Source organism: Streptopelia decaocto, assembly GCF_964273445.1.
Source record: "Streptopelia decaocto genome assembly, chromosome: 2".
NCBI lineage: Eukaryota > Metazoa > Chordata > Aves > Columbiformes > Columbidae > Streptopelia > Streptopelia decaocto.
In genome coordinates, this window is record NC_138655.1 from 126,616,349 (window position 1) to 126,629,816 (window position 13,468).

General features: G+C 39.3%; 1 protein-coding gene across 3 annotated transcripts in view; it reads left to right on the forward strand.

Moving 5' to 3' along the window:
- ANKRD28 (ankyrin repeat domain 28) overlaps positions 1–6,768 on the forward strand; it is a 131,849-nt gene extending 125,081 nt beyond the window's left edge. For all 3 annotated transcript variants that reach the window (XM_082046530.1, XM_082046529.1, XM_082046531.1), the window contains one exon: positions 5,023–6,768. In XM_082046530.1, coding sequence (XP_081902656.1) covers positions 5,023–5,309 — 287 coding nt within the window. In that variant the 3' untranslated portion in view covers positions 5,310–6,768. The remainder of the gene's footprint in view (positions 1–5,022) is intronic.
- Positions 6,769–13,468: the final 6,700 nt, after the last annotated feature.

Here is a 13,468-nt window from a genome sequence, read left to right on the forward strand (position 1 = left end):
AATCCTATACCTTGCAGAACAAAAGAAAATTAGATCTACTGATTTCCTATTTGCATATTTTCATATAAGAAATCAGTGGTCCTCCAAAGCCGTGCTTTTAAGAGCATAAGAAATTCTGCTCTTGGGCCATATCCCAATATGTTTTTAAATATAAGCAGTAGCTGGAGTTTGTTGGAGGGAGGGGTTGGGGTTTTTTGCTTTTTGTTGATCTTTGTTTTTTCCAGAAGGCATGTGTCTAATTAATAGTTATAATTCCAGTTTGGTATTTTTTTCCTCTCTTAATGTTTACTGTGACTTTATGTGTTTCTCAAATTACACAGCTTAAAGTGACATGGGTGTTTTAAAGATAATTCTTTTCCTAGAACAGGTTACAGGGGTAACTGCTAAATGAAACTCCCTAAAATGAAAAGACTGGAAAATATACTTTTTAAATTTTTGTTTCTGGCAGCCTGGGGATGTAACTGCAACATGTGAAACAACTTAATTCTGCTGATATTTTAGATTTTAAAGTAATCTGAGAGCTACCTAATCTAGTTTCTCACAGTGCTTCTTTACTTTTATTTCTAATAGCAATTGCCTTGTTTATAAAATTTGAAGCAGCCTTGAGAATATTTGTAATATATTCTTCTTCTGTTGGATGAATGTGCCAGCTTAAAGTACAGTATGTGCTGAGTGGTGAATACTTGGAGTTGTGAGAGAGTAAGGGAAATTTTCATGTGATTTATCAATCTATTGCACATGTCAGTGTAATATTTTCTTAATTCTTAGAAATATTAGTATGTCAGCAGTCTTGCTAAACCTGTTGCAAAATTCTTGATTTCCATAGTGTACCTTTTATATTAAATGAAAAAGCTGCTGGCAGTAGTCATAGCCAGGTTTTGCTTTAGATCTACTTGTCTTGTGTCTGAAGAAAAAATTATTACATACATTTATTTAATCCTAATATAATAAAAATATAGGATAAACTTTGATTATTTTTGTTAATTAGAAAGGCTTAAGAGTATGATTCATGCACTTTGGAGGGTGAAAGCTATCTGTTTAGCAAAGCAGACTGAAGAAATAGGCGCTGGCGTATTTTGCTTCACAACACTGATGTTCTCTTACTTTAGCACAGCTCAGATAAGTACAGTGATCAGCCACACAGGCTTGGCATTTCAGATAGAATTAGATTAGATTGGAGTTAGTTTGAGTTAGTATTTGACATGGAAGCATGTCTTTCTATATGGAACATGTAACCAGCAGAACCTCAGCTGGTATGGAGTGGTGATCCCCTTATTGTCTTGGAAGTTGTCCCTTTATAGAAAGGCTGCATTGACCTTTTTTAGAAGTAGTCTCTGTTTCTATCCGTATCTGTATACAAGTCCTTAACAGTTCTCTGCTGCTATATCTGGGCTACAGAACCTACATCACTCCAATTCTCTGCATTTCAGTTTATAAATAATGTATAAGATATTTAAAACTCTAGATTTGCAGTCATACTGCTTCTGTTATAGAGCATCTCTTAATGTGGTGAGATCACTTTTTCAAATGTTTAAGAACTAAAGTCTTTGGAAAACAATGTAATCCTCTTGGTTCTCAAAAGATTAAATGCAACCGAAATAGCAAATTGACTGTGGTATACTTGCCAAAATCAGTCATGTTGAGGGTTCATTCTCAGTCCTGTATCAGTTCTCACTCAAATCTTTCAGTTCTATTCCCATGTTTCCACACCTGTCGTGATGAAACTTGGCCATCATCCACATCTACAATAGTTCTCTTACATTTATTTATGTAAGTTTACCTGTCTTAAAATAAATTGCCAGCTTTTTCTTTCATTTGACAGCATCTGGAATTTTACTTTTGGTCACTCAACCAACTTTTCAAGGTTTTGGTTTGGTTTGGGTTTTTTTCCAGTATTTAACTTACCGGGATAGCTAAATTTCCTGGTACAGTCTGTCTTTTATTTGTTGCCTTAGTATCCACCACAGTAGTGAGATGAGGGATTCTCTAACTCCAGGGACTGACAGAGCATGGAGGTTTCTCTTCTTTTCTAGATTATCATTACAGTGAGCAGCGACATTTCAAGCTTTTTTAAATTTTGTTTTTAAACGAGGGGTGGGAATTCTTTTTGTCTCATTCTTTTCCAAGCCTTCCGTTACTCGTATTTGAGTTTATATTGGAAATCTCCAGTTTTCTGGAAGGAATTTTTCATGTAAATGCTTATGAGATGACTCATGCCTCAGATGGTTTTCTTCTCTTTCCCAAGTGTGCAGCTTCATTCAGTTAATCTTGAGAACTCTCCTTGCACTGACCACATCAATAACTCTCTGATTTTCCTGTAGGCGCCTTCATGGAAACTTCCAGGCCCAGAGGAGGGAGCAGCTCTGCCTTTGGGCATGGGGAGCCCTGGGCTTAGGTCCGTGTCCAGCACACAGGCCCAGTTTTCTGTTGTGCAAGGAAGCTGCTTCACCTCCCGCTGCTTCTGTTGCCCCATCTAGAAATGAAATAGTTTTTGTTTGGTTTGTTGTTGTTGTGTGAAGGCTTATGCAGATACAAGTACAGGTTATGGGCAACATTATGTGGAAACTGAGTAAGAGTATTTCAGTGGAGTCTGTATATTTACCAACATCTTCTTAAAAGAAAGTTTGAAGTATTTATACCTATTGTTGCCCTGACATACGAACAATCATTTGCAGTTAAGGGGCATAAAAATAGAGTTTGTTCTTATAATTGTAAAATAACATAAGCAAAAATAAAGCGGTAAAGGACACAGGTGTAACTGTCATGATGCAAACAGCTACTTCATCTTGCTATGTCTAAGGTAAGAATGAAACAGTGATATTTCATTCCTACTTATTAAAGCCAGGAGCTTAACACCTATAGTCAAATATTAGTATAAACACTGGGTTTGGAGAACTTTTAACAGAAGCAAGTAATCTGTTTAATCTTTAAGTTGGCCTTTAATTTTGGGGTTTTTTTATAATGAACTGGGATGCTTTGTTCCAGAAGGAACGTAAGTATGAGTATTCAAGATCTTAGCAGGATGCAGTCTTTAAAACAGGAAGGTGTGGAGAGGGAAGGGCACTAAAAAGGCAGCTGGTGACTGCTCATTTTTGTTTGAGCTTTTATCAAATCATGTAAGTGAAAAAAATGGTGTTGAATATGGCCAGTTGGATATATTTATTTTGTGTGTCACCTTCATATAATGTCCAGCAACTGTAGATATTAAATTGTGTGCATTTGGGTATCACTTCTGAGCCTTCTGTCCTGCCTTGTGTGCCTGAAATGCCGTCTTCATCCAAGCGTGGCAAGCTCTGGCCCTTCCTTCTGAATCCTCTCAAAACGTGTCCCTTCTGCAGACTGTCACTGTTAATTAACGCCGAGCTGTTTAAGTGCTGTGACACCTTAATAACAATGAAAACATCTGCTGAGCTGCACTTCTGGACGGCCGTGTCGAGTGGTCAGCTGGTGCCTGCACTGTGTGTTTCCTTGGTCTGTCCTGAGCAAACAATAGTTCAGCTGCAAGATTGTCCCTCTGCTTGCTGTTTTCTGAAGTTCTAGCTACATTTTCCCTAATGCGCCTACTTGTTTAAAACATCCGTGCGATTGTACAACGCATTAACTACTCCTGAGCTCTGTCCTAAAACTTGACCTGGATCTGCTTCTACAATAAAGGTGATTCCTTGATAGTTGAAACACTTGCTGGTAGAATGGGCATTGCCTTATATTCCATGTCTTCCTAAGGTCTGGACAGGAGTCCATTATGTGGTTTGCTTTAAAGCTGTTCTTTAATATTACTTGTGTGCTTTCTACCTGGATGTTGTACGCCTTTGAGTTATGGAGTTGTTGGGCTGCAAGACTATCTGGCCACCCACCAGACCGTGACCATGACCACTTCTGTGTGGAGTTGGGCAGCGGGAATGAACGACCTTTAGTCTTGGCAGCAGAATTAACTGTCGTCTGTGGCTGTACTTCTGTGACCGCCCTGCTTCCAGAGCTGCTGTTGTCACCACCGATGGCAGTACCTCAGTGGTGCAGAAATGCCCTGAGACCTGTGCCAAATCTGATCCTCAGGTGCCTTGTGGGGTGATTACGCCTGAGACAGGAGCAACGTGTTTTTCTTGACATGTAATGAGTAGAGGCAAGTACATAGGAAGGGCGAAACTGCAAAAGGAGGAATGTTGGAGAATTATTAGAGGTACAGTTACCCAGAAAGAGATTTCACATCCCACAGCCCAAGACCTCCTGCGTGTGGGGGCTGTCACAGCAGCGTGGCCTGGCAGGAGCTTGGCCAGACCAGCTGGGCAACCAAGAGGTGTAGTTTCTCTCTGCAAGTCCTTGCCTACTAATCCAGCTGGCATTTCCTCAGACTTCCATGGATTTCTTAATTGATAACCCTCAAATAAAAGCTACATATTGGCTTTATAGTTTATATTACTGTGTATTGTAATAAAGTATGGGTTGGATGAATTTGTGTACTCTGCCTTTTCAGTTAGCTGTCCCTGATGCTTTAGCCAGCTTGAGATAGGAAAGTCTTATTAAAATAATTGTCTGTGATGAGCAGCTACCTGGAAGCTCCTGGATGAAGAAATACTTAACATCTTGAGCTGTAGTTTCTGCAGTGGCTCCGTAGTGAATACCTTCAGCCCCCAGTGTTGGCTTCAATTACTTGTCTCTCCTCAGACTTCCACACCATTTTCAAATCCAGGCTTTTCTTGCTGGCCTGGAGTGTCTGACTGTGCTTAACAAAACAATTACAACTTTGTTCCAAAGCCCACTAGTTCTGCGTTGGTTTTGTAACACAAAGTTGAATACTAATCGATCATGCATTTAATTTTATGTTGTGTAGTGTTTTGGGTTTCTTGGGGTTTTTTGTTTTGTTTTCGCTTTTTTTGGTTCATATGTTTCTGGGTTTTTGTGGGTATTTTGTTTAAGAGCACAGAACTAAGTGATTTTTGCAGCTGAAAGGTGACACAGTCTCGGAGAAATTTTTACATTGCCTTTATTTTAAAGGAAGGGTTTGGTTTTTTCTTGACTTGGCAGGTTACACACCAGCGTTGGCCTGCGCGCCCAACAAGGACGTGGCTGATTGCCTGGCTCTCATCCTGGCCACGATGATGCCTGTTTCGTCGAGCAGCACGTTACCTTCCCTGACATTCAATGCCATTAATCATTACACCAACACCTCAAAAACTGTCACCTTCGATTCCCTGCCAATCATGAGGAGTGACCATAGCTCTTACTGTACTTTCAACAACATTGGCAGGGAAGATGGCTACCCCTATACAGAAGAAGACGAACTCAATGACTCAGATTCTGAGACCTATTAGCAGCTACATTTTGTAGGTCCGAAGAGTGAACCCTCACGCTGGAAGGTCAGACTTGCGCTTTTGGAAAAAAGCTATCGGTGTTTGAATGCAAAAAGAGGACAGACCTTTGAGAAGATGTTTTTTATTGTGGTTGCATATAAAAAAAATCTGTGAGACTCTAGGAGGATTTTTAAGAGCATATTTTGCAGAAGCAGCATAAATTCTTGAATAAGTACTTTGAAACCATGGCAAAAAAAAAAAAATAAAATAAAATAAAGAATGTCAAAACTGTTTTATTTAACTTTATTCTACCGTTCTGTTTCTGGTGCCGGGAGTAATTTCTGCAGACTGGGCACCCGACTTGGTGTAAATGAACAACGCTATTGTACAACACAAAGGATGCTAGATTTAAATATTATCAATAAAACTAGAACCATTTTGAAGGCAATAAATGAGTTTGGTACAGTAGGCATTGTTTGTGCTGCAAATTGCCAAAGGACCAAATAACTTAAAGATTTTTTTAATTAAATATCTTTTTGTGAAAACTGGAATAGGTTATTTGAGAAGTTGTTTTAACCAAACCTTAATTACTTCTGGAAAAGAAGCTTAGATTTGGTTTTAAATGTTGATTTATTTTTTTTTAATCATCTGAAAGCCTTCCGCCACTATTAAATGTACCATGAAAGAAAGCAGATGTACTTTTAAGTTTCGTTTTCTTTTTCTTTTAGGAGAAATGAAAATGGACTTGTCATACTTTTATAATACTAAAATTAAACCAGCTAACAAGGTGAAGTCAGGGTGAAAAATGTACAGTGTAATAAACAAGGGAAGGGGTGGGAGATGTGGGAGGGAAGCAGTAATTGTTGCACAGTTTTAGATTTTTTAACTTTTGGGTTTTGGAGTGAGATTTTTTTAATTTAAAAATACACAAGTAACTTGGAAACTATGAAACTGTATAAAAAACTGAAATGTCTTGATAACCCTGTTGTGACTGAGAGTTCTTTTCGATAATTTGTCCACTTCCTTACATCATAAATTTGTATGTAAAATTGTGTATCCCTATCACTTTTTCTAAGAAAAACAAAAACAACCAAACCCTGGAGTTACGAGGGCAGGAGGTGAATTTAAAAGTATATTTCCCTATTAGAAAAAAAGAAGTACAGTGTCTGTTCTGTGGGAAGAACTGTGTGACTTTGTTGTGCTCCATTTAGAGAATAAACAGCAGAAACGGGTCCCTGTAAAGTAGTTCAGACTTGCCCGAAGAATTATTTTTTGTTTATTTATAACAGACTACTATGTTTTTTTAATTGCCTGATGAATGAAAAACTGACATAAGTAAGCTGAAGTTTTGTCTGTTAAATATGAATATTTACTTTACTTGGCTCTGCTTTAATTATAACTTTTCAAGTGAATTTGTTTATGTACATGCAAGGATTCCTTGCATGTCCTGGTAAAGTAAAAATAAATTACTACAAGCTGATTCCAATTTCCTTTTTATCCTTTTTGTATTGTGAAACTGGAAATCTTTATGATATTATAAATTATCAGCTGGTTTTCTGAACAGTGTGGAAACACGGGACAATATTTTGATCTATTTGATAATTTTGTGGGTTTTTTTAAGAATTAATGAGCATGTACATAGAAATAGTGACTGCTTGAATACTGTATTTACCTGCACTCTTTCAGTACTTCAAGATTCCTGTATATTCTACGGAGTATAATAAAACCCAAATGTGAGTTCTCCTAATGAATAATGTATTTGTATCTACGAAGCATTAATGACAAAGTCTCTTTTGTTGAACTGTTGGAATTTACACAATCTACTTCACAAAGGCTCTGCCAGCATTTTCATTCTAAAGTGAAGGTGAGCTATTTCATTTTAAATGTTAAATTACTTCATTATTCCTTTAGCCTTCCTTTTAAGCGCCACTTTCTTAACTGTTTGTACCTGTGTTGGTTGTTCATAGGTGCAGTATGTTCATCTGTCAGCAGAATGAGGTGACTTTGGGGATATCGTGATTTCTGTATTTTCCTCCCTCTGAATCTTTCAGCACGTGGGGCTGAGTGGGAGGACAGATGTGCCTCAGCTGAGCGTGCAGGCAGCGCTCGAAAGATCCGTATTGGCCTGTCTTGAGATTCACTGCATCTGTTCTGATTAAATACAAAGGTTGAAGCGGCATGGACGCGTTTTTCCTCATATGCTTGTGGAAAATCAGAATGAGAATGCCAGCTAGCATGCCCGTTATTGAGAAGGTAACAATTGCATATTGCTGTTAATGAAACTGTTCAGTTTTTGTTGCTTTAAAGGAACCGTGAAAATATTACATTATTAGGCCTTTACCATCTGTGCTATTGTAACTTCTGTTTGACTTCACAATGACCCATTCCCTCAGAGTTTGGTGTCTGCAGCCCTTGGGCATTCATTGTCTTCTTTGAAAAACAAGCAGGGCAAGAGAGACTGAGAACTGTCCATGTCCACTGTGTGCCTGGGTGACAGAGGAGAAAACCCTCAGAAGGCCTTGGTTTGAAAGTTAAAGTTTTGGATATGGAAGACAGGCAAATGCACAAAATAGTGCTGTTAAACGCCTTTGTTTGTGCCTGTCAATCAGAAATCATGCCTCACTTTCATTTCATTTCATTACTACTCACCTCTTGAAGGAGAAAACTTTTTTTTGATGCTATAAATTGCACTATTTTTTAAGTTGACTTCTGTGAACTTTTTAGAGCTAAAGATGTGGGTTTTATTACAAATTGTTAATTCCATTTAGGACTCCAGTCATATGATTTGTGTATCTCATCTGTCTCATCATTAGAATTTATTCAGTGAGCCTGTAGGTTGCAATTTGCCTGGTTTTGGTTTTTGAAAAGCACTGCTACGTGGCAGTATGGGTAGGACAGTAATTGTGCCTTGAAAGGGATAATTGGGACTATTATTAGAATCTGGTCTTATTCCAAAAATGGAACATGATTAACGAACATGCTACCGTGGTCAGAGACAACTTTCTTAATGCGAGGTCAAGGAGAAGAAGATTCCTTGTTTCTGTAAAGCAAATAATGCTTTCTGTGGTGGGTGGGGGGTTATTATTATTAAGAAAAAAAAAAGATGACAGAAGTGTTCATACTTCAGTGGCAGCCTGTTCATTTCCAGAAACTGATATCGGATCCTCCATATTTCTCAAAAGAATCCTCCTCTTTTTGTACAGATGAATAGGGCACAGTTATTGTTACAACCTTCATCCCAACAATCTCTTGGATCTTCACCAAGAGCGAGCAGTGAGCCTTGGCTGGACTACTGGAGCGATACATTAGAATAAAGGAACTCTTCTTATCCTGAAAAAAAACTGAAATCAAATGGACTTCAGGAAAGAGAAGAAACCAGCTCTGCTCAGCTTCATGTGTACTCTGACTTCTAGGATGTTTTATGGGTTTTTCAGTTCTTGGGATCAATATTCTGCGGGAGAAAATGCCATGTTAGTGTGAACCTCCCAGGCTGAGTTGTTACTTTTCGAGTGCAGTGTGGCACTCGATGCTGTTAAAATGAAGAATCAATCTGTCTTCCCCCTACCCTGAGTGACCCCACTGTAATAAAAAAGATTTGTCTTGTATTTCCTAGGAAATCTTGACCTCTCTTGTCTCCTGCTTTGTTTTTCCTCTTCTTACTCTCTATCGCTTCCCCATCTCTAGTTATCTCCAACATTATTCCAAATATATTGATATTATTATCAGAGCTAGAAATAATACTTCTTGGATATTGGTTGTGGTGGGTTTTTTTCTCATTGTATATCTTCTGGTTTTAAATTCTGACTTGTCTACCAGACTAAAGAATTAATAGAAGTTTGGTTAAAAAAGAAGAAAATATTTAAAAATTAAGGACTTCGAAGTTTTGCTACACAAAGGGCACTGAAGATCCCAAGGCTGTTACCCAGGCTATGTGGCAGATCACTAAAAAGGAGCATGAGATAATGATTATGGATTCTTCAGCCTAAAAAACTGAAACCTAAATGTTAATAAAAAGGGCGTTTTCTGGAAACAGCAGTTCAGGAGGACGTGTTCTTTGGCTCAGTGTACACAGGGTGGGTGAGGGAGCTCCTTGGGCTTCCCTGAGGGCAGCAGGAGGACCCTCCTCATCTCCCACCCTTCGCTCTGTGGCTCTGCTGATGCTACATGGCCACTCACCTGAAGAAATGCAGTTGTGTTTCTGGTTAGAAAGCCTTGATTCCTGATAACAATAATTCCTGATAATCCAGTCCTGGTTGGATCAGTCTAATAACTTTAGAGAGACCAGGCCTTTATAATCTCTTAATAAGTAGTTTAAACTTTTAACACCACTTCTGTAGGCATGGGTTTAAACTCTGCAAAATCCATTTTAATATCAGGGAAAGCAGATATTTGAATTCTTGAAGTTGGTCCAACAAATTCATATAAGTCCTTAAATCCAAGATTGGCTGGTAATTATTGCCTCTTGTGGTAATCTCTCTACGATTTGTGATGATTTCTTTATAATCCTTTAATATGCTGCAAAAACTGGTGGGACAGAGAAGAATTCTTTCAAGGTAGGATTATAACCCTTTTTTTATAAATCTGTAGCTGTGACTCTAAATTGGACAAGACAGTAATTTATATAATATAGGTCTCCTTTACAGACTGAAACCTGAGATGTTAAATGTGAAGAGACGCAATATAGGCCTCTTTGTTTGTTAAGCTGATAGCATAGGGCTTTTTATTTTCCTGAAGTCCTTTTCTCACTATAATATCTGTATGTTTTGAAGAATGTTAAGTGCAAAGGAACCACTGTGCATTAATTTGAAATGGCAAAACAACTGGTCATTAAGAAAATATCCTATTATTATATTTATAATTATCTATAAGCTTTGTCACAAAAATCTCTTTGTTTTATTCCTTAACAGGAGCAGCAAATGCCTGGCTGGATATTGTAAATGTCACCCAGGCCTCTGGTCTGATCCATGTGTTCTCAGGTGCCTATGGCAACCTCAGAAAGAGTGGGGTTTTCTTCAGTCATCTACAGCCCAGGAAAACTGCAAGAATGTTTTGGTTTCCTTTTCCTGAGGGGAAAATAGTTACAGATGTGATGAACAGTTTCAAGGTGTGAGCCTTTTCCTGTCTTTACAACTAATCCTGCAACCAAACATTCCTACAGGAAGAAGACAAAACGTCCCTGCTTGCGGGACTTGAAGATTTCTTGCAACTCCTTCCAGCCCAGTATCCCAGTCTCTTTAGCACTATTGTCTTCGAATAAAGCAGCATGTAAATTCTCCATCCTTCCCTGGTGCTGTCTGTTATTTTACATTAGGATGAACTGAGTTCCCTCCAGTCCATGCTACATTTTAGCAATTTTCAAGCCAAGGCTGGGAGAGGAACCTTGCACCATTTAACTGTAAACATAGTTGAACACTATGGAACCTAAAGAGCCTTTCAAGCTGTCTTAAGTATTGCTAGTGTCACTAAATATTTAAAGAGGAAAAAAACACCTTCTGCTTTTTCATTAAAATTGCAATAGAAGCAGCCAGAAATTTTGCTATTCAGATTCACAACACAACAAACCCAGCTTTCAAGCCTTGTCAAATTACAGATGTGTGGGTTCTTATTATACCTGGGAGTGGACTTAGCTCACACAGTTTAAGACACTGAGGTCTCAATTTTTTTTAATGTTAAAAGAATATGTTAGATACCTTAAACAGTCTTAAAGCAAAATCTAAGGATTCGCATCCTATCTTGTCCTGTATTTCCTTTGCCTTGCCAAACTTTGTTGTTCAAGCTGTCTGCATAGTTTTCTTAAAATCTTAAAAATCTTTCCTAGAATCTATTAACATCTTACTGAATTCAGCCATTCTAATCTCTTCTACCGTAAGTTTGTTTGATCTGCCACGGGTACCATTATTGATGGTTTCTGACTTCTGACCTGTGTTGTCTATGCCCGCTCTGCCAATGGAAGGAGGAAGGAGAATAGAGTGAACTTCTAAAGTACCTCTATTGCTGTTGATCAAATACTTGACTGAGTGACCGCTCCCACTTCAATCTGTGAGTATTTGGGGTTTTCAGAAATGGCATTTGTCACAACTTTTTTTTAAACCTACATCGTTGAAGGAGGAGGGGGTAATTCTTTCTAGCTATTGAAGCTGCCTGTGTGTCAGTAGTGGTGTTCAGGCATTGTTTGTGTCCTCTTTCTGTAGAAGTTCTGAAAATGTTATTTTCTTCAGTTGGCTCTGCTATTTGCTTTAGATGGAATGTCTGAAGCAGCCAAAGAGGGCAGTCATTTTTTTGTGGTGGTCCTCTTGGGTTTTCTGTGATGCTGGGGTGTTTGTTAAATACTTGATTCTGCAAGACAGGTCACAGCCTGAGCAAGACCATGCTGTGCCTCACGATGATGGTGTCCTTACGTCTGTGTTGACTGTGGGAGGCTCTTGAAGTTCAGTTGCTTCAGCCTGGTTCATTCCACCTGGAGAGATCTGCATCAACGAGCTTACACCCACTTGGCCCTTGTGAAGATCTTTGTTCTGTACATACTGTCCCAGCGTGTTACCAGTTCCTCAGCCTGTTCACATGCCTCTCAGTAACTGAACTCCAATGCCCTGTTTGCTAAATGTTCCTTTAGTTTGCTTTCTGGTGGTTTCTATCGCTGTAGAGTATCTTCACATCCACCTGGAAAACTCACTGGTCATGTGAATCCCAAAGCAGCAGACCCCCGATGAAGAAACCCCTAACACGTCTGACCTACGTCCTGTTACCCCTACCTGGACAGACAGTTTCTATGGTTGTCTTGTCATCCCTGGGGCAGTGCCAAGGCCCTTTGAAGACATCACCCCCTGCTGCCTGTCTCAGACAGGACATTCCTTTGGTCTCGGTACAAATTTCCAAATCCCGATTTCATTTAAGTCAACAGACTGAGTGATTTAAAGCTGTTCTAGACATGTTGTTCTTCCCGTATGATCCTTGTGTTTGGTTTGGTTGCACTCACAGACAGAAACTGTTCAGGAAGCTTTAATAAAACTGCTTGTATCCACTGGTGGGATATCAGGTGATGGGCTGCATCACAGTATATTGCGAGTCTGCCCACGTGAACATCTGCCTTGCCGATGGCTTCTCCCACCTCAGCAACAGGTACGTAGCTGCACTCAGGTGCACACAGGTGTTTTGGGAGCTGCGCTCTGTTCCCCGGGGCAGTGCTGGGGTTGCTGTTCCAAAACCTGCCCATCGGTGCTAGGCAGTGTCGTAGGGTACTGCCCAGTCACCCTCATTCAGAACAGATCCATCTCTTGTTCCCCAAAGATCAAGATGGTGAGAGGAAGTTACTTACTGGTAATTCTCCATGGTGCCTAGTACTGCCTGTTACAGTTTTTCCAGTGTCTCTTTGCTAAAGGCTGTTTTTTTAGGGGTGAAGAGAACAAGGCATGAGAACATACTCTAATACTTAGGCTTGCCCTTATCAAGGAGGAGGCAGAGCACCATGCCCCATGCAAATGGTAAGGCCAGAAGGCCTTGTTGTCTCATAGTTTTGGTGTACCCCATGTCAAGAATAGCTCTGTGGAACAAACTTTGCAAGTATTTCACAGATATATACGTTTGATTTTTTTTTTCCTTAAGCATAGCAAATACGACTAAGGCTATTTACTTGTCTAGCCTAATTTATTGTGCTAGTAAGAGTCTGCTTTGGAACTAAACCCAAAGCAGTGTTTCGTGCAAGAGGATGCATGTTTTTTTAGCCTACAAAGTGGAGTGGGCAGGCTTGTTCTAAGACCTGCCATTCTCCAGCCGTTCACTGTTCGTTTCTTTTAGACTCAGTTGTATGGTACTAGAACCAGAACTCCAAATAAGCACCACAAATGTTTTCTCTTCTACCCTCTATGTTCTGGAATTTGTGCAGCATTCAGCAAGAACACTGCTCTGGGTGCCAAAGTATTAATGATCTTTAGTAACCCTGCAGTGGCACGGCCTACTTTTACATCAGCAAGTTTATTATGTCTAATGAGATAATAGACATTCCCCTCTCCATATTTCATATATGCTGCAGGACAAACAAAACTGTTAGGTTGCTATACCAAAGCTGAGTGTGACTGGGTCCTGACTCACAGTAAAACAGCTTGGAGAAAGGAAGGTTTGACAGAGCCCAAGATCATAAATATTTATATATTTATTTTGTGTAAATATTTAAGAAACCTGGA